General features: G+C 46.1%; 1 protein-coding gene and 1 long non-coding RNA gene across 5 annotated transcripts in view; one reads left to right on the top strand and one right to left on the bottom strand.

Annotated features, from left to right (window-relative positions):
• The window catches only part of LOC133644508 (signal-transducing adaptor protein 2-like), a 41,691-nt gene that overhangs the window by 14,461 nt on the left and 2,071 nt on the right, over positions 1-25,159 (bottom strand). Inside the window, exons 2-6 of one of the 2 annotated variants that reach the window (XM_062039036.1) lie at positions 24,403-24,459; positions 18,455-18,597; positions 14,885-15,016; positions 3,322-3,363; positions 1,119-1,191 (exon numbers count right to left, since the gene is read on the bottom strand). In XM_062039036.1, the coding sequence (XP_061895020.1) occupies positions 1,119-1,191; positions 3,322-3,363; positions 14,885-15,016; positions 18,455-18,597; positions 24,403-24,459 (447 nt within the window). The remainder of the gene's footprint in view (positions 1-1,118; positions 1,192-3,321; positions 3,364-14,884; positions 15,017-18,454; positions 18,598-24,402; positions 24,460-25,159) is intronic. The other variant, XM_062039037.1, reaches the window with a different exon arrangement.
• The window catches only part of LOC133644510 (uncharacterized), a 62,977-nt gene that overhangs the window by 35,966 nt on the left and 1,852 nt on the right, over positions 1-25,159 (top strand). For 2 of the 3 annotated variants that reach the window (XR_009824774.1, XR_009824773.1), the window contains 2 exons: positions 371-563; positions 645-942. This is a non-coding gene — a long non-coding RNA (uncharacterized LOC133644510). Of the gene's footprint in view, positions 1-370; positions 564-644; positions 943-25,159 lie in introns of those variants that run through there. The other variant, XR_009824775.1, reaches the window with a different exon arrangement.

Below are 25,159 nucleotides of genomic sequence, written 5' to 3'. Positions count from 1 at the left end.
TACTGGAACCTTAATTTCCCTGAGGGCACAAGGGATGAATAAAGGTATATCTAATTTAAGAATGGCAAAATGTTACTGAAAACATTGCCTGTGGAGTTAGTAAAGGTTTTGTAATAAACATAATTGGAATTCATCAAGTCCAAGGTTTCTCATTGTTCCCAATTGGGTTCAGTTTTTCTTGCCCTGATGTGGAGGATGTCGTTGTGGCTTGTGCAGCCCTTTGAGACATTTGTGATTAAGGGTTATATAAGTAAACTTTCATTGATGATTGATTGATTCAGCCTACATCAAAAATTGTTTTTGAAGTTAAAGCAATGTTGAAGTCAACCAGCTCCACTGAACAATTGTGCTTGATTTCCTCAAATAAAAGACTGACTGTTACGGCACACGCGCAGTCTGCTTCTCCCTCCTCTGCGGCTAGAGGCTCCGCTGACAGCGCGCTCGGACACGGCCCTGCTCACGCTGAGAGAAGCACGCCCATGCAGCTCTGATGAGAGCGAGCTGCTTAAAGGACCAGTGGCCCCAGGGATCCTGGCGGGAACTTAGTTCTCAAATGGTGTACCGTAAGCGACAAGCTTGATGCTCTATCCTTGTTTCCTCTCCGTGGCTTGATTTGTCCCTTGTCTTCTTCTGTGTTTCCGCAGTGTTTTCCTTCCGTTGCCCTGGATCTCGACTGCCTCCCTCGTTCCTCGACTCCTCGCTCGCCCCTGGACTGACGCCTCTCTCTCGCCCCGGATCACCTGCCTGTCCCATGGACTGCCCCGTTCCTTCGCTGTCATCAACACTTGGTAACACACACTTCAGCTAACTACACGCATAGCCTCACACACACACACACACACTTGGGTTTGACACACTCCATTTCCTTGGGTTAGCTTATTTGTTAGTATTGTTTTGTATTGTTATATATATATATTGATTATATATATAATAAATTATTGTACAAACTTCCCCCTGGTGTCTGAGCCGTCACCTCCCCTTAGTCAAACCATAACACTGGCATCATGACACAAATGCCATTCAACATTCTTCTCTGATGACCAACACCCAACATTTAGACATCAATTAAACTCACACAAGGTTTCACATTTTCATAAACTCAACAAGAACTGACTCACAGGATTGTCCAAATCGATGGTGAAGATGATGTCGTGTTTGCGGCTCACACGGTAATGTTTTAATATAGGGCTGAAATAGAGAGACAACAGGACAAATGCAGAGGACAAATTAATGTGATGACACATAATGGACTTTTTATACTGCATGTGCAGCTTTTCATATATACCGTATTTTCAGGACTATAAGGCGCACTTAAAATCCTTTTTTTTCCCCTCAAAACTCGACAGTGCACCTTATAACCTTGTGCGCCTAATGTAAGGAATACGTTTGGTTGAGCTTACCCACCTCGAAGCAATTTTATTTGGTACATGGCGTAATGATAAGTGTGACCCGTAGATGGCAGTTAAACATAAGAGATAAGTGTAGGCTGCACCGTTTGATGTGCTTCAACATACGAATATTATTATGGTGTGTGTAGGTAAGACATATTATCTAGCGTTTTGTTTTGCAATATCATGCAAAAGCAACTTGTCTTACCTTCTAGTACCTGCTGATCTGTATTTGGGATCTGCAGAATTGCGCGTGTCCACCTTTGTAGTCCGTGGCGACGCCGTAGTCGATAAGCTTCTTCTTTTTCTCTATATCCTTGTTATGTGGCATTCATCCTCTGCTGTTGCCATTTCTAATATAAAGTAGTGTAAAACTCTTACTTATATCTGTCAGTAAATATGCCATGAAAGCGCTAAAACATACCGGTATAGTGAGTTTACATTATTCACTCAAGGAACTTTAGTTATTAGTTTTTCACGGGACACATTTCCGGTGTTGTTGTTTCCGGATGAAGAGATGCTGCTCCATTATTGATTTAAGTAAATTCTGAATGTCATTAAAACAGTTAGTTCCATCTTTTGACACTTCTTCCACTCGACCGTCCTTGCACTCTACACCGCTACAACAAATATGACGGGGAGAAGACGCTGTCGAAGGTGAGCCACGTAAATAGGACCGCCCACAAAACGGCGCATCCTGAAGAGACTGTCAGCAAGCGCCTCGGAGATGATCTGTAAAACATAATCTATGCAACATTTTGACCAAAGAACCACCACTATATGTTATGTAGGCCACAAGGAAGTGTTTTCCATTTTGAAAAAAATGAAAAATAATACTATGACTCTTTTAATGCGCCTTATATATGAAAAACGATCAAAAATAGACCATTCATCGGCAGTGCGCCCTATGGTTCAGAAAATACGGTACTATAAATGAGTATGCATTTTTTTTATAGATACGTACTTAGACGGATATTCAATCCCATGAGGAAATTTTTAAAAAGAATCAAAAATAGACCTAAAATTGTTTTCTGCACCAAATTGTATTTATGTAAAAGTGCTGCCCCTTTAAAGATGTCAAATTATTATTTTTTATTTTTTTTACATTTAAATGCAATCCTCAGCGCACAATCTTTGAAGACAACTCTGCGTGTGCTGTCAAGATTGCAGATGTTTTAGTACATGCAAAGTTTAGATCAAGCCCTAAGATGGAAATGACTGAGCAAAAGTATCAAATTGTATGTTTTGCAATGGATATGTTTAGATATACTGTAGAACAATTAGAACATGAACATTATATGTATATATTTTTTTACATTTAAAACACTTCCTTGTGGTCTACATAACGTAATGGAGGAGCTTTGGTGAAAATTCTGCATGGATTTTCTTTTACCGACCATCTTCAAGCCTCTTTCTGACTGTCACTTCAGAATGAGCTGTTTTTGTGAGCGGTCTTATTTACGTACCGAAGTCCTCATCCAGGGCCAAGCCTCCTTTCAACTGTGTTTTCTCCCCGTCAGCCATGGTTTAGTTTTTGCCGCTTCCATATGGAGTCTACGGACAGATATAAGTTAGAACTAAACACTACTTTGTATTAGAAATGGCAACATCGGAGGATGCATTTGCATGTACGAGCCAGTCACAACAAGAGGATAGAGAAAAAGAAGGAACTCATTGACTACAGCGTCGAACTACAATGGCGAACTCGCGCTCAGCTCTACCATGAAACTTTACTCTATATGGAGATATCCGCTAACTTCACCAATGGAAACGTCAAAATTGGGACAAATTCAAAATGGCTCATTTGGAGGAAGTACGAAGGAAGGCAAGATTGTTTTATAAACATCTCTGCAATGTATAATAATTTTGGGACTTATGCAGATCCCAAATACACAAAAACAGGTACCAATAGAAAAGAAAATGTAACGCCCTGGTCGCATCGTGGTGCGAGGTGTTCTCCCAGGAATGCAGACGGCTTCGGACACAGCGTGCAGGTAGGAAAATGATTTATTTAAGCAAATAAATCATATCAGGGAAAAAAACAAAGACGTGTACATAGCACAAAAGACAAAAACAAAGGGACTAGCATGGGAGCTAGCAAGCAAAAATAATATAGCATGAAAGCTAGCAGGAATTAAAGTGGTCGTTAGCTGTTGCGTAAAAGCAAATTAGCAAGCCAGGCCGAGTGAGGCCCGGGCAAAGACTAAATAGCCCTCTGATTAGCGCTCGGGCAACAGGTGCGCGTCCCGAACGCTAACCAGAGGCAGGTGAGCACAATCTGCCGTCATGGCAACAGAAACAAAACCAAGGTGCTGAAAACACACGTGACACTAAAAAGTAAACAAACTGTGATCCGAGCAGCGGATCCTAACAGTACCCCCCCCTAAAAGGACAGATTCCAGATGTCCCTTGAAAACAAAAAAACAACTGGAACCCAAAAAAAACCAGCAATAGTTCACGAGTCAAGAGCGGGCGGAGGGAGGACTTGGTGGTGGGTCGCCAGGCTCCGTGTCCCCGAATCCACCGGGGAAGGGTTAGGTGGCGGCGGAGAATGGAACGCCGCTGGCGAGGTGGGCGACCACGGAAAGGCCACATTCGTGGCCGCCGAGAAGGTGGGCGTGAGTGGCGCCAGAAGTTCAGCAGCCTCTGAGTCCTGCAACAAAGTCTTGGATGTCGCTGCTGTTTGCGCCACTGGCGTCCCTTCACTGACCTCGAGGGCTGCATGCGGGGACCTGCTTTCCGCTTGCGCAGCCGGACCACTCGAGGTCGCAGAGACGACGATAAGGGCGAGGAAGGTGGCGGCGCCCTGGGAAGGCCCACCAGAGACGAGGAGAGAGCAGATGTCGCCGTGGCAGCAGGAAGAGTCGCCGTCGCCGTGGAAGCAGGAGGCGGCGGCGTCGTCGCTGTCGTGGCAGCCGGAGTCGCTGTCGTGGCAGCCGGAGTCGCTGTCGTGGCAGCAGGAGTCGCTGTCGTGGCAGCAGGAGTCGCTGTCGTGGCAGCAGGAGTCGCTGTCGTGGCAGCCGAAGCAGGAGGCGGTGCTGGTGCGAGAACCAGCTGAGGAGGTGGTGCTGATGCGAGAACCAGCCGAGGAGCTGGTGCTGGTGCGAGAACCAGTCGAGGAGCAGGTGCTGGTGTGAGAACCAGTCGAGGAGCAGGTGCTGGTGCGAGAACCAGTCGAGGAGCAGGTGCTGGTGCGAGAACCAGCCGAGGAGCAGGTGCTGGTGCGAGAACCAGCCGAGGAGCAGGTGCTGGTGCGAGAACCAGCCGAGGTGCAGGTGCTGGTGCGAGAACCAGCCGAGGAGCAGGTGCTGGTGCGAGAACCAGCCGAGGAGCAGGTACTGGTGCGGGAACCAGCCGAGGTGCAGGTACTGGTGCGGGAACCAGCCGAGGTGCAGGTACTGGTGTGGGAACCAGCCGAGGTGCAGGTACTGGTGTGGGAACCAGCCGAGGTGCAGGTACTGGAACCTGTGGTGGAGCTGGTGCTAGCCTTAGACTTGGCGCTAGCTTAGGTGCAGGTGGCCTAGCTGGCGGTTGCGGCTTAGCAGGCCGAAAAACCGGTGGTGGCGGCCGGGCAGGTGGTTGCGGTTTAGCACGCAGACGGACTGGTGGCGGTGGCCGAGCAGGAGGTTGCGGCTTAGCACGCCGAAGGACTGGTGGCGGTGGCCGGGCAGGAGGTTGCGGCTTAACACGCCGAAAAACTGGTGGCGGTGGCCGGGCAGGAGGTTGTGGCTTGGCTGAGCGTAGTTGTGCCACCCCACTAGCACAGCTCCCAGCACTAGCCCCCCCCTCAAAAAGCGGATACCTGACGCGCTCCTTGTGGTTTGGAACCGTCTTCAAGGGTGGGTGGAGGGAGGTCAGGAGGGGGGTATACTCCTCCCCTTTAAAATGTCCAAAATGTCCATTCTCACACCCCACTTGAGATTGGGTGGAAACACAGGGAAAAAAATTCTGCGCAGTGGGCGGAGCAATAATCACTGGGGGTGGAGATTGAGTCCTGGAGGACATTGACAAACCTGGTGAGCGGGTTTGTAAAAAAAATGTCCTGATAATGTTTTATTTTAGAATTAACGTCCTTAGGAAGCGGCTGACAAAAACGAGTAGAAGATGGAAAAAAATAATCTTGAATTTTGACGTCATCTGAAGTGGGCGGAGTTACCTCATCAGGGGGCGCAAATCGAATGACGTCATTGTTGCCGCTGTCCATGTGACTGACAGCCCAGTCGGAAAATGTTTGGCGAAGTGATCAATTGGGTTGCCAAACATCTGAGGAGGGGAATCTTGGGCTGAATGTAGCTTGCTGTGTACCGGTGGAGGAGTTTGAGGGAGTGGCGCGTCTTGGCAGCAAAGTGAAGACCTTTTGGGCGGCTTCCGTCTTCGCTGACGCGTCCGGTGGTGCGGAGGTGTGGCGATGTCCTCGGGCCATACGGAGTTAATAAATCATATCAGGGGAAAAACTAAATAGCCCTCTGATTAGCGCTCGGGCAACAGGTGCGCGTCCCGAACGCTAACCAGAGGCAGGTGAGCACAATCTGCCGTCATGGCAACAGAAACAAAAACAAGGTGCTGAAAACACACGTGACACTAAAAAGTAAACAAACTGTGATCCGAGCAGCGGATCCTAACAGAAAAGTTGGTTTTGTAAAAATAGGTCGCCTTTAACTTTAAAGTAAACATGCATATTTTGGTATTTTAATAGTTTGTTGTTTATCATATACATTTCCGGTAATATAAATAATAAGTATAAAAATCTAATAATAAGTATAAAAATGTAATAAGTATATAAAGTAAATGAAATTATTATTTTATAATATATATATATATATATATATATATATATATATATATATATATATATATATATATATATATATATATATATATATATATATATATATATATATATATATATATATTGTAAAAAACAAAAAAATCTAAAACAAAAGCAGAAGTATCAGGTAAATCTACTGTGAAAATGTTGGTTACTGTACTATTATTGAACATTTCTTAAATATTCAAAAAATAAGAGCAGAAAGTGTTTCCTCCTGTTAATTCAACCTAAAGTGTTGGTTGCACTTTATTCAAATAAGATGTGACTGCATTAACCATTAATTGTCGTTTATTTACTTGTGTGTATCTATAATTAATTTATATATAATTTCCTTACAGTGCAGAGTCTAGCATTTTTGTTCACAGTCACACTGGTTGATTTTTTTTTTTTTTAGCTAAAAAGTTAATGAATCGATTTTCACTAACTAAATTGTTTCAGATCATATCGTCCTAAATAAAATTCTATTGTCCCTGAATTGTATCAGCAACATCAAATTCTGAATCGAATGTTCAATGGTAAATGGTCTGTGTTTATATAGCGCTTTACTACACCTGGGATAATAATAATAATAATACCTGGGATTTATATAGCGCTTTTCTAAGTACCCAAAGTCGCTTTACATGTAGAACCCGTCATTCATTCACACCTGGTGGTGGTAAGCTACATTCATAGCCACAGCTGCCCTGGGGTAGACTGACGGAAGCGTGGCTGCAATTTGCGCCAACGGCCCCTCCGACCACCACCTATCATTCATCATTCAATTCACCGGTGTGAGTGGCACCGGGGGCAAGGGTGAAGTGTCCCGCCCAAGGACACAACGGAAGCGATTTTTTGGATGGTAAGAGGCGGGGAGCGAACCTGCAACCCTCAGGTTTTTGGCACGGTTGCTCTACCCACTACGCCATGCCGCCCGCTTGGGATGATAGCCAAAGCAATTTACATTTTATGTCACATTCACTCATTCACACACCGATGCCAGAAGCTGGCATGCACAGCACGAACCACGACACATCAGGAGCAAAGGTGAAGTGTCTTGCCCGAGGACACAACGGCCGTGGCTAGGATGGTGGAAGTTGGAATCCAACCTGGAACCCTTAAGTTGCTAACACGGGCTCTACCATCTGCGCCATGCGAACCCTAATATACAGTAAATATATATATATATATATATATATATATATATATATATATATATATATATATATATATATATATATATATATATATATATATATATATATACAGTATATATGTATATATATATATATATATATATATATATATATATATATATATATATATATATATATATATATATATATATATATATATATATATATATATATAAATATAGATGTCCATATACTGTATGTATATGTATGTATTAGTGTTATCCTTATACCAATATTTTGGTACCGGAACCAAAATGTTTTTCGATACTTTTCGGTACTTTCCGATACTTTTCGATACTTTTCTAAATAAAGGGAACCAGAAAAAAATTGCATTATTGGCTTTATTTTAAAAATCTTACGGTACATTAAACATGTTTATTATTGCAATTTTGTCCTTAAATAAAATATTGAACATACTAGACAACTTGTCTTTTAGTAGTAAGTAAACAAACAAAGGCTCCTAATTTAGTCTGCTGATGTATGCAGTAACATATTGTCATTTTCCATTCTATTATTTTGTCAAAAATATTGAGGACAAGTGGTAGAAAAAAATAATTATTAATCTACTTGTTCATTTACTGTTAATATCTGCTTACTTTCTCTTTTAACAGTTCTATCTACACTTCTGTTAAAATGTAATAATCACTTATTCTTCTGTTGTTTGGATGCTTTACATTAGTTTTGGATGATACCACAAATTTGGGTATCAATCCGATACCAAGTAGTTACAGGATCATACATTGTCAAGTCAAGTCAAGTCAACTTTATTTATGTAGCACGTTTACAACAACTTTTAAATTGAACCAAAGTGCTTTACAGGTTAAAAAAAAAGCATAGAGCAAATAACAAAACAAAACGAAGAACATAAACAATGAATGAGCTGAACAAGATAGTGCAAAAGCAATACGGTAAAAGGGGTCCAATAAAAAGTATAAATTTGCAAAATAAAAATAATAATAATAAAAATGCGACAAATTGAAAAATAAAACTAAAGCAAAGGGGTTGGGGGGTCATTGGTACATTGATCCATTGGTCATATTCAAAGTCCTCATGTATCCAGGGACATATTTCCTGAGTTTATAAACATAATATACATTTAAAAAAAGGAAAGATTTTGTGATGCCAAAAAATATCGATGTAATCATAGTAGTATCGACTAGATACGTGCCTGTACTTGGTATCATTACAGTGGATGTTAGGTGTAGATCCACCAATGGTGTTTGTTTACATTATGACGCCGGTGAGCTACGGTGTGTAGTGAAGCATGTTTAGCTATTCCTCGTCCTGCAGGGATGATACTTGTAAGAAACTTACTTTATTTGTCGCCATGGAGATGAGGATTAGTGATTTAGAAGTAGCTAAAACACTGCAGACTGTGGATGGACGTTAGCCGCTAGGTAGCCATGTTTTAAAGCACCTCTTCCTGAGGGCGTTTCAGTGTTATAACCTCACCTTTATCCTTGGTTTTTAAGCCAAAATGCGTCCGTTCTCCCTTTTCTGTCTACACACTGTGTCTGCTTGTAAGTACTCAGTGACTGTGCGCTGCCAAACATGCTCCTCTGTTTGTAAACCAGCAATGTCACGATGTGATGATGACAGGTGGGCGTGGGGGACCGGTACTTTTTAGAGGCGAATATGTGGTAATCTGTAAATGTCCTTGCCTATTTCTGTTGTCTGCACTCCATGTTCACTCTCTCTCTCGTTCACAGTATGGAGTGCAGCTGACGCAAGGCAGCAGCACACACCTGACTGTAATTAAAAACAGCCTATTTAACCAGGCTGCTGACAACCGGTGAGCGCCGGAACTTTGCCATTGCTTGCAACCTGTTGGTCGTGCCAAAAGAACTCACTAGTTCATCGTGTGCTTTTCATCTCAGGTTGGCCCGTATTATTCCTAGCCTTGTCTAGCGTTTTATTTTGTATCCAGTCTATTTACTTCTTTCATGAAGTATAGTTTTCCTAGCCTTGTCTAGCGCTTTTAGTTTTGTGTGTTTTTTCCCTCTCAGTAGTTTTTTTTTTACATGGTGTGTTTTGTGTTTTCCACCATCGCCTTTGTTTTGCTACCTTGTGCTTCCGCCTAATAAAAGGAAGAACAATTGTAAACACAAGTTCGTCTCTGCATCCTTGGGATCCACCTCACCAAACCCTAACAGAAAGTTCCGGCCAAACTATGGAACCCGCAGAGACAGACCCCTGGAAAAGAGCATTGCAAGGCCAGGCTAAAAGGATCAACCAGCAGGGGGACCAGCTTGACCACCTGAGCCGAGGTCTACAGGGGATGTCGGAGCGTCAAGACGCCATGTTGGAGCGAGTCAACATGCTGCTAGCCACCGTCGTACCCACCTCGACCACCGTGCCTGACCAGGCATCCACCCAGCCTACACAACCCGCTAGTACTAGCAACATACGGCTTTCCCGACCCGAACGTTTTTCCGGGGAAAAGGAAGACGTAAGACAATTCCTGACGCAGTGTGAACTTCATTTTGAGCTAAACGCTTCCGCTTTCACCTCTGAGCGGGCTAAGGTAGCGTTTGTGATCTCTCACCTGTCTGGCCGTGCTGGCACCTGGGCGACTGCAGAATGGAACCGTCAGACCACCTCCAGCTCCACATACGCGAACTTTTCCAAATCCTTGAAGCAAATCTTCCAACGACGACTCCCAGGTAGAGAGGCAGCGAGATCCCTTTTCCGGCTGCAACAGGGTTCACGACGGGTCGCGGATTACGCGATCGAGTTCCGCACCATGGCGGCCGATTGTGACTGGGGTCCCTCAGCACTATTGGACGCTTTCTTCCTGGGTCTCGCGGACGAGATTCGTCACATGATGATCCCGCTGTCACTCCCGACGAATCTGGATGATCTCATCGAGCTGGCGGTGCAAATCGACTTCCGCCTATTGGAGGAGAGGAGGGATCGACTAGGAAGACAAGCCCCACCTTGCAGCCAATCAGCGCCTGCTAGACCTGCCATCTGCAAGACGGAGCAACTCGAAGACAACCCCCCTTCATGGCAGATAGATGAGCCGATGCAACTGGGAGGCCACCGACTCACCGCCGCCGAGAGGGAACGTCGCGTTCACCTCCAACTCTGCCTATACTGTGGGGCCGCTGATCATCTCATCTCCCGCTGCAAAGAACTGCCGCGCCCCGCCGCACGGCCACGAGTGCGCCCTCACTCGCCAGAGGACACGTCCACCAGAGGTCGTCGTTCTCCTTCGTTGGCCGCAGGCAGAATGCAGCTAAGAGGTACTCTTTCTTGGTCTAACCAACAAATAGACATTTGCGCTCTCATTGACTCAGGAGCAGATGATAACTTTTTGGATTTTGAATTCATGAGACTCCATAAGATTCCTGTTGTCAAACTATTTGTGCCCAAGAGGGTGTATTCTCTTGATGGGCGCCTATTAGCCAGCATAACCCACCAGACACTCCCACTCAACCTGCGCTTGTCTGGAAATCATTGTGAGAAAATAATTTTTCTTGTTGTGCCATCACGGTCCGCGCCCGTCATTCTAGGGTTAACCTGGTTACATAAGCATAACCCGCACATAGACTGGCCTCGTTCGGCCATTATTAATTGGAGTGTAACCTGCCACACACATTGTCTTCGTTCCGCAGCAGGATCTCGTACACCGCCACCCACCGCTGTTATAGAGAACATAGACTTGACAAACGTGCCCAAGCACTACCATGACTTAAGGGCGGTGTTTAGCAAGGATAGAGCACTCTCACTTCCCCCCCACCGACCCTACGATTGTGGCATTGATTTGCTAGCCGGGGCGGCGTTACCATCGACCCGTATGTACAAGGTGTCTAACACCGAACTCAAAGCACTAGAAGAATACATAAACACATCTATAGCTGCCGGCCTCATTCGCCCTTCGACCGCACCTGTAGCCGCTGGATTTTTTTTTGTCGAAAAGAAGGACAAGTCCCTACGGCCTTGTATAGACTACCGCACTCTTAATCAGATTACTATCAAGAATAAGTATCCTCTACCACTCCTTGATTCAGCTTTTACTCCATTACAATCAGCGAGGTTTTTTACTAAACTCGATCTACGTAACGCTTACCATCTTGTTCGCATCCGAGAGGGGGATGAATGGAAGACCGCATTCAACACTCCTCTCGGACATTTTGAGTATCTTGTCATGCCTTTTGGACTTACTAATGCACCTGGCGTTTTTCAGGGTTTCATTAATGACATTTTTCGGGACATGACAGGTCGTTTTCTCTTTGTTTACTTGGACGATATATTAATTTATTCATCTACATTTGACGAACATGTGCAGCAGGTTCGGTTAGTCCTTCAACGATTGCTCGAGAACAAACTGTTCGTCAAGGCGGAAAAATGCGAGTTTCACTCATCCTCCATTCCATTCTTAGGTTTTATCATTGAGGAGGGTAGACTCAGACCGGATCCCGCTAAGGTAGAAGCAGTAGTTGATTGCCCCACTCCGGTTTCCAAGAAGCACCTTCAGAGATTCTTGGGCTTCTCTAATTTTTATAGGCGATTTATTCGTAATTTTAGTCGCGTCGCTGAGCCACTTACGAGGCTAACCTCTACTAAGGTTCCGTTTGAATGGGGACCCGAAGCCAATTCCGCGTTCTTGAGGCTGAAAGGGTTGTTTACTTCTGCCCCTGTTCTGTGTTACCCTGACCGTTCTCTCCAATTTTTTGTTGAGGTGGACGCTTCTGATTCAGGTGTAGGGGCCGTACTCTCCCAGAAATCTACCACCGACCAGAAGTTGCACCCCTGTGCCTTCTTCTCTCGTCGCCTATCCCCTGCTGAGAGAAATTATGACATTGGCAACAGGGAGCTTCTGGCGGTCATTTTGGCCCTTCAGGAGTGGAGACATTGGCTGGAAGGGGCGGAGCAACCATTCATCATCTACACAGACCACAAGAACCTGTCCTACTTAAGGACCGCACAGAGACTGAACCCCCGCCAGGCCAGGTGGCAACTATTTCTGACCCGTTTTAACTTTATCATCACTTTCCGACCTGGTTCTCAGAATGGGAAGCCCGATGCCCTGTCCCGTGTCTACTCTTCATCCTTTGAGAATTCTTCACATGAACCAATTGTTCCCCATACCCACGTCATTGGGGGACTCCAGTGGGACATCGAGCGGCAAGTCTTGGAGGCCCTGAAGTCGGACACATCTCCTCGGGGCTGCCCACCAGGCCGGTTGTTTGTGGCTCCTCGGCTCCGCTCCAGCGTTCTGGATTGGGCACATGGGTCGAAGATCGCTTGCCATCCAGGTATTCGTCGCACCAGTTTTGTCCTCTCCCAGCGTTTTTGGTGGCCATCCATTCTGGCAGATACGAAGGCGTTTGTGGCAGCATGTCGGATCTGCGCCCGGAACAAGGCATCCCACCAGGCTCCAGCAGGACTGTTACACCCATTACCCATCCCCTCCCGCCCGTGGTCACACATAGCTGTGGACTTTGTCACAGGACTACCCCCCTCCGAGGGTAATGACACTGTCTTGACCATTGTGGACCGGTTCTCGAAGATGGCCCACTTCGTGGCCCTCCCCAAGCTGCCGTCAGCTCTTGAAACTGCCCAATTATTAGTGCTCCACGTTTTCCGGCTGCACGGCATCCCCACTGATGTGGTATCCGACAGAGGACCACAGTTTTCCTCGGCCGTCTGGAGGGCATTCTGCAAATCTCTGGGGGCCTCCCCTAGCCTGTCCTCCGGCTACCACCCTCAGAGCAATGGACAGACCGAGCGGACCAACCAAGACCTGGAGGCAGCCATCCGGTGCACTTGTCATCAGCAACCTTCGACCTGGTCTGAGAATCTCCCATGGATCGAATACGCTCACAATTCCCTCATTAGCTCCGCCACCGGCCTGTCTCCATTTCACGTCGCCTATGGGTTCCAACCACCAGTTTTTCCTTCTACCCAACCCAGTGCCGACGTCCCATCTGTTACTGCACACCTACATCGGGCTCACCAGGCTTGGCGCAACACCAGGGCGGCGTTAAGAAGAACATCGGCCAGGAATCAACTCTTAGCCAACCGCCATCGCACACCAGCCCCACACTACCTGTTGGGACAGAAGGTCTGGTTATCGTCTCGGGACCTACCATTGGCCACCGAATCTAGGAAACTGGCTCCCAGGTTCATTGGACCATTCCCCATTGCCAAGATCATCAATCGTGTTGCAGTCAAGCTCCATCTCCCTAGATCTCTCAAGTGCCATCCTGTTTTTCACGTGTCCCGCATCAAGCCTGTCTCATCCAGCCCGCTCAGTCCTCCGGAGGTACCGCCTCCTCCACCCAGGCTGGTGGATGGTCACCCAGCATTTACTGTAAACACCATCTTGGATGTGAGAAGAAGGGGAAGGGGTTTCCAATACCTGGTGGACTGGGAGGGGTACGGCCCAGAGGAACGGTCATGGATCTCTAGATCGCTTATAATTGACAAGGACTTGATCAAGGACTTTTACGTTCGATTCCCAGACAAGCCAGGTAGGTCGCCAGGAGGCGTCCGTTGAGGGGGGGGTACTGTGGTAATCTGTAAATGTCCTTGCCTATTTCTGTTGTCTGCACTCCATGTTCACTCTCTCTCTCGTTCACAGTATGGAGTGCAGCTGACGCAAGGCAGCAGCACACACCTGACTGTAATTAAAAACAGCCTATTTAACCAGGCTGCTGACAACCGGTGAGCGCCGGAACTTTGCCATTGCTTGCAACCTGTTGGTCGTGCCAAAAGAACTCACTAGTTCATCGTGTGCTTTTCATCTCAGGTTGGCCCGTATTATTCCTAGCCTTGTCTAGCGTTTTATTTTGTATCCAGTCTATTTACTTCTTTCATGAAGTATAGTTTTCCTAGCCTTGTCTAGCGCTTTTAGTTTTGTGTGTTTTTTCCCTCTCAGTAGTTTTTTTTTTACATGGTGTGTTTTGTGTTTTCCACCATCGCCTTTGTTTTGCTACCTTGTGCTTCCGCCTAATAAAAGGAAGAACAATTGTAAACACAAGTTCGTCTCTGCATCCTTGGGATCCACCTCACCAAACCCTAACAGAATATGATTCATTAGTATTGTGCTACTATACTAACACCGGTATACCGTACAACCCTAATATATACTGTGTATATATATATATATATATATATATATATATATATATATATATATATATATATATATATATATATATATATATATATATATATACATATATATATATATATATATATTTAGTGTCTTCAAAGTTTGAAGTTTTTTTTTATCATAATAGGGACTTTGTAGAGGTTAGAACCAAGTATTCATGTTTACATTGATTCTTATGGGGAACTATACCATACAAAGCTTTTAGGTTTACAAACCGTTTTCAAAAACCAATTAAGTTTGTCAATCGTGGTTCCTCTGTATAATAAATGGGGGTCAGTTCAAAATGTATGTTTTGTTCGGTATACTTTTTTGTTTTTACCTTACACTTTGACTGCAGATTGTTTGTGTTCACAACATGATAATATTTACTTACCCATTAAGTTGTTCTCTGGTGCTAATAGCGAAGGCGTTGCCGTGTCTGCTGGGCCTGAGCAGCAGGTTTCCTCTGCTGGCCTGTCTCGTCAAAAGAAACTCCGCCTCCGTGCGAGACACTGGGTGGAAGCAGCTGTGGACCATTACAACACTTTAGTTAGTACATGGCTTTTTTTTATGGAACACACTTGCAGGGTATTAGCTTTGCCTGTAAAACAATTACAATGTGAAAGAAGCCAAAACAATGGGAAGGCTAACAGTGTCGTAAGAAACATCTAGTATAAGAGCAACTGATTGTTAAGTAACTTCTCTAATACTGCCAACTTTGGCACTTGTTTCATAGTTCTGTACCTAAAAATGATGTCTACAGATGAAATGCCCCCCAAAGTAGACGCAGTAGTAATTTTAGGCTGGCTTTCTAAAGGCAGGTTTTGAGTATGAGCCACCAAAACAGCATATTAGCATACATGGCACAGTCGTAGTCAAAAGTTTACATACACTTGTAAAGAACATAATGTCATGGCTGTCTTGAGTTTCCAATAATTTCTACAACTCTTATTTGTTTGTGATAGAGTGATTGGAGCACATACTTGTTTGTCCCCAAAAACATTCATGAAGTTTGGTTACTACCACCACCATGCTTGACGGTAGGCATGGTGTTCCTGGGATTAAAGGCCTCACCTTTTCTCCCCGAAACATATTGCTGGGTATTGTGGCCAAACAGCTAAATTTTTGTTTCATCTGACCACAGAACTTTCCTCCAGAAGGTCTTATCTTTGTCCATGTGATGTCAAATGAAACAAAAATGTTGCTGTTTGGCCACAATACCCAGCAATATGTTTGGAGGAGAAAAGGTGAGGCCTTTAATCCCAGGAACGCCTACCGTCAAGCATGGTGGTGGTCGTAATATGCTCTGGGCCTGTTTTGCTGCCAATGGAACTGGTGCTTTACAGAGAGTAAATGGGACAATGAAAAAGGAGGATTATTGAACTGTGCCTTTCATGCCGTCATGGAACGACTTGATCATGCTCAGGAGTCTCGGTAGGCAGCCAATCTTAGCTAGGACTGTGAAGAGCCCATCCCTGCTGACAAGGTCGAAGGCTTTAGTCAGGTCTATGAAGGCCAGAAAGAGAGGCTTGTGCTGCTCTCTGCACTTCTCTTGCAGTTGCCTGACGGTGAAGACCATGTCAATGGTTGATCTTTCCGAGCAGAACCCGCACTGTGACTCTGGGTATAATCTATCAGCAAGCTTCTGCAGTTTGTTCAGGAGGACGCGTGCAAAGACTTTGCCTACGATGCTTAGGAGAGATATTCCTCTGAAGTTCCTCTGAAGTTGTTACAGTCGCTTCCCTTGTTCTTGTACTGGGTAACGATGTTGGCGTCTCCCATGTCCTGAGGTACTGCTCCTTCCTCCCAGCACTGACAGAGGAGGTCGTAAAGATGTTCCCTGAGTGTGCTGTCACCGCACTTGATGACTTCTGGTGGTATGCCATCCTTCCCAGGCGCTTTCCCTGAGGACAGGCTCTCAATGGCCTTCTCCAGTTCAGCCACAGTGGGTTTCCCGCCCAGTTCAGCCATGAGACGGAGGCTTTCAATGACTGCAAGGGCATCGTATGTGACTTGGTTCTGTCTGGAATACAGTTCGGAATGGTGTTCCACCCATCTCTCTATCTGCTTGCCCTTGTCCTGGATGGTCTCGCCCGCGGCAGACTTCAGTGGCGCTGTAACCTTCATGGTGGGGCCTATGGTTTTCTTGATGCCTTCCAGTATTCATTAGCACATTACCTTGCTAGTCACTGTACTTTGCTCTTGGCCGATCTGTACCCCTGCAGAGTCCTCTGGCTGGGGGATCGGTTGTATTCCAGGTGAGCTCTGCGGCGTTCTTCTACGGCTGGAGTGAGTATGGAGGAGTTGGCCTCAAAACAGTCGTGGTTCTTTGTCTGCTTCTTTCCAAAAATCATCATGGCAGTGCTGTGTACTGACTCTCTAATGTGGTCCCATCTCTCTGTGGCTGAGCCAGCAGGAGGATCTGAGTCAAGCACCTTGGAGAGAGATTGGGTGAATTCCGCTACCTTGTCAGGATGTACGCTCTTGCTGACATCTATGCGGGGTTTGCCCTGGGGCCTAGAGCGATGGATCTTCTTAGGCAGAGGTCTCATCTTGGAGTACACCAGCGAGTGATCAGTATCGCAGTCAGCGCTGTGAAAGGTGTGGGTAAGGAGGACGCACTTCAATGCAGACCGCCTGGTGATGATCAGGTCTAGCTGGTGCCAGTGTTTGGAGCGAGGGTGTCTCCAAGACACTTTGTGCTGAGGCTTTGTCTGGAAGAGGGAGTTGGTGATGCTGAGGTCATGGTATGAGCACAACTCCAGGAGTCGTTGCCCATTCTCATTCATCTTTCCAATACCAAACTTTCCAAGACAGGATGGCCAAGAGTCGTGGTCAGCGCCCACTCTGGCGTTGAAGTCACCCAGCAGTATCAGGTGCTCTTCTTTTGGGATCCAGTCGATAAGAGAGTCTAGCTGGCTGTAGAACTCTTCGTTGGTATCCCTGGTGGCGCTGAGTGTTGGTGCATATACACTGATCAGGTTGATGGGCCCAGTGGTGGTGTGGAGACGGAGTGATAGCACAGTCGTAGTAGTGACTTACTTACAGAATGGGGCCACAGTCGGTTCTGTGCGCGCTTATACTGGAGTCTGATAAAGATCACTATTTACTTGTAATCTGCTGGAAATCAGAATCAGAAATACTTTAAAAAATTTGATTTAGAAAAAATCTGATTTGGTCCGCTTTGGCCTGCAGTGTAACATAGTCTTTGTAAGTGAAATTAAGATAATCTGGATGCTATTGTTCCTTTAAGTGAGAAATGCAAATTTTAGGGGGAATTTGGCCTATTGTTCTCAATCATTATGAAAGACATGATGACGGATGTATTTTTTAATGCATTCTAAATATTAAATATATGCGATTAAAAGTCTGCTTACAATGGAACCTATAGAAACACTTTTCTGCCTATAAAGCTCTGAAAAATATTTTAACACCTCTATTAAGGTTTTATATACATGCTGTAAGTATATATGTAATGTAGTAATGACAAAATTAAACATTTAATATTTACATATTTTGCTTATTTTAGGCATTAATTTTAAAATTGCATTGCGGCGTTCCCTTTTTTTGTCAATAATATCACTGATTATTACTCACTGTAGACTTCATGAGAGCCAACATAATAAAACATCACTTAATGTACAATGTCTGCTGTCATTGTGATGCCGACTGCTAGGATGTTCATGTATTCCCGTTTAGATGAAGAATGACTCATGATCCTCGCGAAGAAAAGGTGGGTGGAACCAAGCGTCTTTTGGTGTCGTTATCAGCATTTATGGGTGTTTAATATTCAAATTACAAAATATAAATGGGGTATTGTTGGCTCCGTTCTAAGCTGACTTTTATTTACATTTATTTACGAGTTAGAAAAAATCCGTCTGTCGTCATATTTTTTGTAATGTTTGTGAACAATAGGCAGTTCCCCTTTTAAACCTAACTTGGACGAAGGATGTTTATGACTCACTCTGGCATGTCCACATTGGGGTCAGCATTCAGGCTTGGAGAACGTTGCTGGGCATTTTGTTGTCGTTCTTTCTCCTTTTTCACAACCTCTTCCAGCAAAACTATTTGTTTCGGCAGCAGTACGAGGGAGGAAGACACTGACAGCTACAAGCACACAAACAACTTTGTTATGGGAGGGATAAGGTAATAATTCACTACTTTTTTTACAAAACCCAAAACCAGTGAGGTTGTACCATATTGTGTAATTCGTAAATCCATCCATCCATCCATCCATCTTCTTCCGCTTATCCGAGGTCGGGTCGCGGGGGTAGCAGCTTAAGCAGGGAAGCCCAGACTTCCCTCTCCCCAGCTACTTCGTCCAGCTCCTCCCGGGGGATCCCGAGGCGTTCCCAGGCCAGCCGGGAGACATAGTCTTCCCAACGTGTCCTGGGTCTTCCCCGTGGCCTCCTACCGGTCGGACGTGCCCTAAACACCTCCCTAGGAAGGCGTTCGGGTGGCATCCTGACCAGATGCCCGAACCACCTCATCTGGCTCCTCTCGATGTGGAGGAGCAGCGGCTTTACTTTGAGCTCCCCCCGGATGGCAGAGCTTCTCACCCTATCTCTAAGGGAGAGCCCCGCCACCCGGCGGAGGAAACTCATTTCTGCCGCTTGTACCCGTGATCTTGTCCTTTCGGTCATAACCCAAAGCTCATGACCATAGGTGAGGATGGGAACGTAGATCGACCGGTAAATTGAGAGCTTTGCCTTCCGGCTCAGCTCCTTCTTCACCACAACGGATCGATACAGCGTCCGCATTACTGAAGACGCCGCACCGATCCGCCTGTCGATCTCACGATCCACTCTTCCCTCACTCGTGAACCAGATTCCGAGGTACTTGAACTCCTCCACTTGGGGCAGGGTCTCCTCCGCAACCCGGAGATGGCACTCCACCCTTTTCCGGGCGAGAACCATGGACTCGGACTTGGAGGTGCCGATTCTCATCCCAGTCGCTTCACACTCAGCTGCGAACCGATCCAGCGAGAGCTAAAGATCATGGCCAGATGAAGCCATCAGGACCACATCATCTGCAAAAAGCAGAGACCTAATCCTGCAGCCACCAAACCAGATCCCCTCAACGCCTTGACTGCGCCTAGAAATTCTGTCGGCGACAAAGGGCAGCCTTGGCGGAGTCCAACCCTCACTGGAAACGTGTCCGACTTACTGCCGGCAAAGCGGACCAAACTCTGGCACTGATCATACAGGGAGCGGACCGCCACAATCAGACAGTCCGATACCCCATACTCTCTGAGCACTCCCCACAGGACTTCCCGAGGGACACGGTCGAATGCCTTCTCCAAGTCCACAAAACACATGTAGACTGGTTGGGCAAACTCCCATGCACCCTCAAGGACCCTGCCGAGAGGATAGAGCTGGTCCACAGTTCCACGACCAGGACGAAAACCACACTGTTCCTCCTGAATCCGAGGTTCGACTATCCGGCGTCGCCTCCTCTCCAGCACACCCGAATAGACCTTACCGGGAAGTCTGAGGAGTGTGATCCCACGATAGTTAGAACACACCCTCCGGTTCCCCTTCTTAAAGAGAGGAACCACCACCCCGGTCTGCCAATCCAGAGGTACCGCCCCCGATGTCCACGCGATGCTGCAGAGTCTTGTCAACCAAGACAGCCCCACAGCATCCAGAGCCTTAAGGAACTCCGGGCGGATCTCATCCGCCCCCGGGGCCTTGCCACCGAGGAGCTTTTTAACTACCTCAGCAACCTCAGCCCCAGAAATAGGAGAGCCCACCACAGATTCCCCAGGCACTGCTTCCTCATAGGAAGACGTGTTGGTGGGATTGAGGAGTTCTTCGAAGTATTCCCTCCACCGATCCACAACATCCGCAGTCGACGTCAGCAGAACACCATCCCCACCATACACGGTGTTGACATTGCACTGCTTCCCCTTCCTGAGGCGGCGGATGGTGGTCCAGAATCGCTTCGAAGCCGTCCGGAAGTCGTTTTCCATGGCTTCCCCGAACTCCTCCCATGTCCGAGTTTTTGCCTCCGCGACCGCCGAAGCCGCACACCGCTTGGCCTGTCGGTACCTGTCCGCTGCCTCAGGAGTCCTATGAGCCAAAAGAACCCGATAGGACTCCTTCTTCAGCTTGACGGCATCCCTCACCGCCGGTGTCCACCAACGGGTTCTAGGATTACCGCCACGACAGGCACCAACTACCTTGCGGCCACAGCTCCAATCAGCCGCCTCGACAATAGAGGTGCGGAACATGGTCCATTCGGACTCAATGTCCAGCACCTCCCTCGTGACATGTTCAAAGTTCTTCCGGAGGTGGGAATTGAAACTCTCTCTGACAGGAGACTCTGCCAGACGTTCCCAGCAAACCCTCACAATGCGTTTGGGCCTGCCAGGTCTGTCCGGCATCCTCCCCCACCATCGCAGCCAACTTACCACCAGGTGGTGATCGGTAGAAAGCTCCGCCCCTCTCTTCACCCGAGTGTCCAAAACATGAGGCCGCAAATCCGACGACACAACTACAAAGTCGATCATGGAACTGCGGCCTAGGGTGTCCTGGTGCCAAGTGCACATATGGACACCCTTATGTTTGAACATGGTGTTCGTTATGGACAATCTGTGACGGGCACAAAAGTCCAATAACAAAACACCGCTCGGGTTCAGATCCGGGCAGCCATTCTTCCCAATCACGCCTCTCCAGGTTTCACTGTCACTGCCAACATGAGCGTTGAAGTCCCCCAGTAGAACGAGGGAATCACCCGGGGGAGCACTCTCAAGTACTCCCTCGAGTGAATCCAAAAAGGGTGGGTACTCTGAGCTGCGGTTTGGCGCGTAAGCGCAAACCACAGTCAGGACCCGTTCCCCCACCCGAAGGCGGAGGGAAGCTACCCTCTCGTCCACCGGGTTGAACTCCAACATGCAGGCTCTGAGCCGGGGGGCAACAAGAATTGCCACCCCAGCCCGTCGCCTCTCACTGCCGGCAACGCCAGAGTGGAAGAGATTCGTAAATAAAAACAGAATACAATGCTTTGCAAATCATTTTCAACTTATATTCAATTGAATAGACTGCAAAGACAAGATATTTAATGTTCGAACTGAGAATTTTTTTTTTTTTGCAAATAATCATTAACTTAGAATTCAATGGCAGCAACACAGTGCAAAAAAGTTGTCACGGGGGCATTTTTACCACTCTGTTACATGGCCTTTCCTTTTAACAACACTCAGTAAACGTTTGGGAACTGAGGAGACCAATTTTTGAAGTTTTTCAGGTGGAATTATTTCCCATTCTTGCTTGATGTACAACTTAAAGGCCTACTGAAACCCACTACTACCGACCACGCACGCAGTCTGATAGTTTATACATCAATGATAAAATCTTATCATTGCAACACATACCAATATGGCCGGGTTAGATTAGTAAAGTGCAATTTTAAATTTCCCGCGAAATATTGTGCTGAAAACGTCTCGGTATGATGACGTTTGCGCGTGACGTCACAGATTGTGCGGACATATTGCGACACCATTGTGGCCAGCTATTAAGTCGTCTGTTTTCATCGCAAAATTCCACAGTATTCTGGACATCTGTGTTGGTGAATCTTTTGCAATTTGTTTAATGAACAATGAAGACAGCAAAGAAGAAAGCTGTAGGTGGGATCGGTGTATTAGCGGCTGGCTACAGCAACACAACCAGGAGGACTTTGAGTTGGATAGCAGAAGCACTACCGTGAGTACGCAGCTTGGCTTCCAAACATTTGATCGCTTGCCCGTACGTGCGTGCCACTATGTGCATGTCACGTACGTAACTTTGGGGAAATATATGTGCTGTGTGAACTTTACGGAGGTGAACGGTACTTTGGGCTGTGGGATTGAGTGTGTTGTGCAGGTGTTTGATTTGTATTGGCGGGTTATATGGACGGGAGGGGGGAGGTGTTTGTTATGCGGATAAATTTGTGGCATATTAAATATAAGCCTGGTTGTGTTGTGGCTAATAGAGTATATATATGTCTTGTATTTGTTTACTGTTTTAGTCATTCCCAGCTGAATATCAGGTCCCACCCGCCTCTCACAGCATCTTCCCTATCTGAATCGCTTCCACTGCCCTCTAATCCTTCACTCTCACTTTCCTCATCCACGAATCTTTCATCCTCGCTCAAATTAATGGGGTAATCGTCGCTCTCTCAGTCCGAATCGCTCACGCTGCTGGCGTCCATGATTGAAAACAATGTGCAGATGTGAGGCGCTCCACCACCTTTTGACGTCACGCTACTTCCGGTACAGGCAAGGCTTTTTTATCAGCGACCAAAAGTTGCGAACCTTATCGTCGATGTTCTCTACTAAATCCTTTCAGCAAAAATATGGCAATATCGCGAAATGATCAAGTATGACACATAGAATGGACCTGATATCCCCGTTTAAATAAGAACATTTCATTTCAGTAGGCCTTTAAGTTGTTCAACAGTCCGGGGTCTCCGTTGTCGTATTTTAGGCTTCATATTACGCCACACATTTTTAATGGGAAGGCAGCACGGTGGGAGAGGGGTTAGTGCATCTGCCTCACAGTACGAAGGTCCGGGGTTCGATCCTGCGCTCGGGATCTTTCTGTGTGGAGTTTGCATGTTCACCCCGTGACTGCGTGGGTTCCCTCCGGGTACTCCGGCTTCCTCCCACCTCCAAAGACATGCACCTGGGGATAGGTTGATTGGCAACACTAAATTGGCCCTAGTGTGTGAATGTGAGTGTGAATGTTGTCTGTCTATCTGTGTTGGCCCTGTGATGAGGTGGCGACTTGTCCAGGGTTTACCCCGCCTACCGCTCGAATGTAGCTGAGACCCCAAAAGGGATAAGCGGTAGAGAATGGATGGATGGATGGATTTTCAATGAGAGACAGGTGTGGACTACAGGCAGGCCAGTCTAGTACCCGCACTCTTTAACTATGAAGCCATGCTGTTGTAACACGTGGCTTGGCGTTGTCTTGCTGAAATAAGCAGCGGGGGCCATGATAATGTTGCTTGGATGGCAACATATGTTGCTCCAAAATCTGTATGTACCTTTCAGCATTAATGGTGCCTTCACAGATGTGTAAGTTGCCCATGTCTTGGGCACTAATACACCCCCATACCATCACAGAGGCTGGCTTTTGAACTTTGCGCTATGACAATCCGGATGGTTCTTTTCCTCTTTGTTCCGAAGGACGCGACGTCCACAGTATTACAAAACCAAAAAAAACTAGTTGTGACCGATCAGTGGCCTTGTGGTTAGAGTGTCCGCCCTGAGACTGGGAGGTTGTGAGTTCAAACCCCGGCCGAGTCATACCAAAGACTACAAAAAACGGCACCCATTACCTCCCTGCTTGGCACTCAGAATCAAGGGTTGGAATTGGGGGTTAAATCACCAAATGATTCCAGAGCGTTTTGCACGCTGCTGCTCACTGCTCCCCTCTCCTCCCACGGGGTGAACATTGGGATGAGTCAAATGCAGAGGACAAATTTCACCACACCTAGTGTGTGTGTGACAATCATTGGAACTTTAACTTTAACATGTAACAGAGGGGTAGCGGGAAGAAATACTGTCTATCTATTGTTGCTTTGAAGGTATTGCATGCATGAACAAATGTTGGGTAGTTTATGTTAAGCGTTCTTACGTTAGCACATGTTCTTCTTACTCCTGGAAATTGGAAATATGTGATGAACCACATTGCAACTATATGCATGTTTGAAATAAACTAATCCCAAAATCATAACTTTTTCTCTTCACCATCACTTGTACCCCGCTGTGACGGCATCACATCACACACACACACAAAAAAAAATCGCTGCGCTAATGTCACGCCTGATCATGATGTTTTATTACATTTTTGAAGCTAATTTTTCCTGAGATTTTGGATTTGAAGTTTTCACTCGACATTAAAACCAGGGAAGTGAAGTAGGAAAACAAACCTCAGCCACGGATTGAATGAAGCCTTTCCAAAGCTCACGCGTCTCGGCGTTCGGAGCCTGTGAAGAAAAACAACTTTTTTTTATTGTATTACTTGTGTGCATAATGTCATTGTCATTTTACTCTTTTGGCCCTGCAAAAATAAGGGTGAAAACTTGCCAGAATATGCGCACCTTCTGTGTTGTTTTTTTCTGACAGATACAACACATTGTGGCGCTTTTGTCAAACCCCATATGTCTGATTGGCTTGAAATTTCTCACACACTGGCAGGGTGCTTTGTGGAATTGCCACCAAATATGTGAAGTGAAGTATATTTATATAGCGCTTTACTCTAGAGACTCAGAGCGCTTTACATAGTGAAACCCATTCTGTACATCCCAGGTGTCAAACTCAAAGCCCGGGGGCCAGATCTGGCCCGACACGTCATTTAATAGCCTGGGAATAATGTGGATACTTCATCTTTCTTACAAAATGTTTTCATTGTTTCCATTTTGACAGAAAAAAATACAGGAAATTTCATATGTTTTAAACTTTGATATACAAACAAATACTCAATTGTTATTGGTGTGAATCTTTGGCCACTTTGCCATTCGATTCCGATTCTTGAGGTGAGGATTTGATTCATAATCGATACTCGATTCAACACGATTATCGATTCAAACTGATTTTTGCAATGTACTATTTGGTATGATAATATAAACACCTTAACAAAACAGCTTACAGGTTACAAAACCTCGTTTTTTTTAATTTTTATTAATT

The sequence above is a fragment of the Entelurus aequoreus genome, linkage group LG27 (assembly GCF_033978785.1).
Source record: "Entelurus aequoreus isolate RoL-2023_Sb linkage group LG27, RoL_Eaeq_v1.1, whole genome shotgun sequence".
In the NCBI taxonomy this organism is placed as follows: domain Eukaryota; kingdom Metazoa; phylum Chordata; class Actinopteri; order Syngnathiformes; family Syngnathidae; genus Entelurus; species Entelurus aequoreus.
This window is presented reverse-complemented; position numbering and strand designations above follow the sequence as displayed.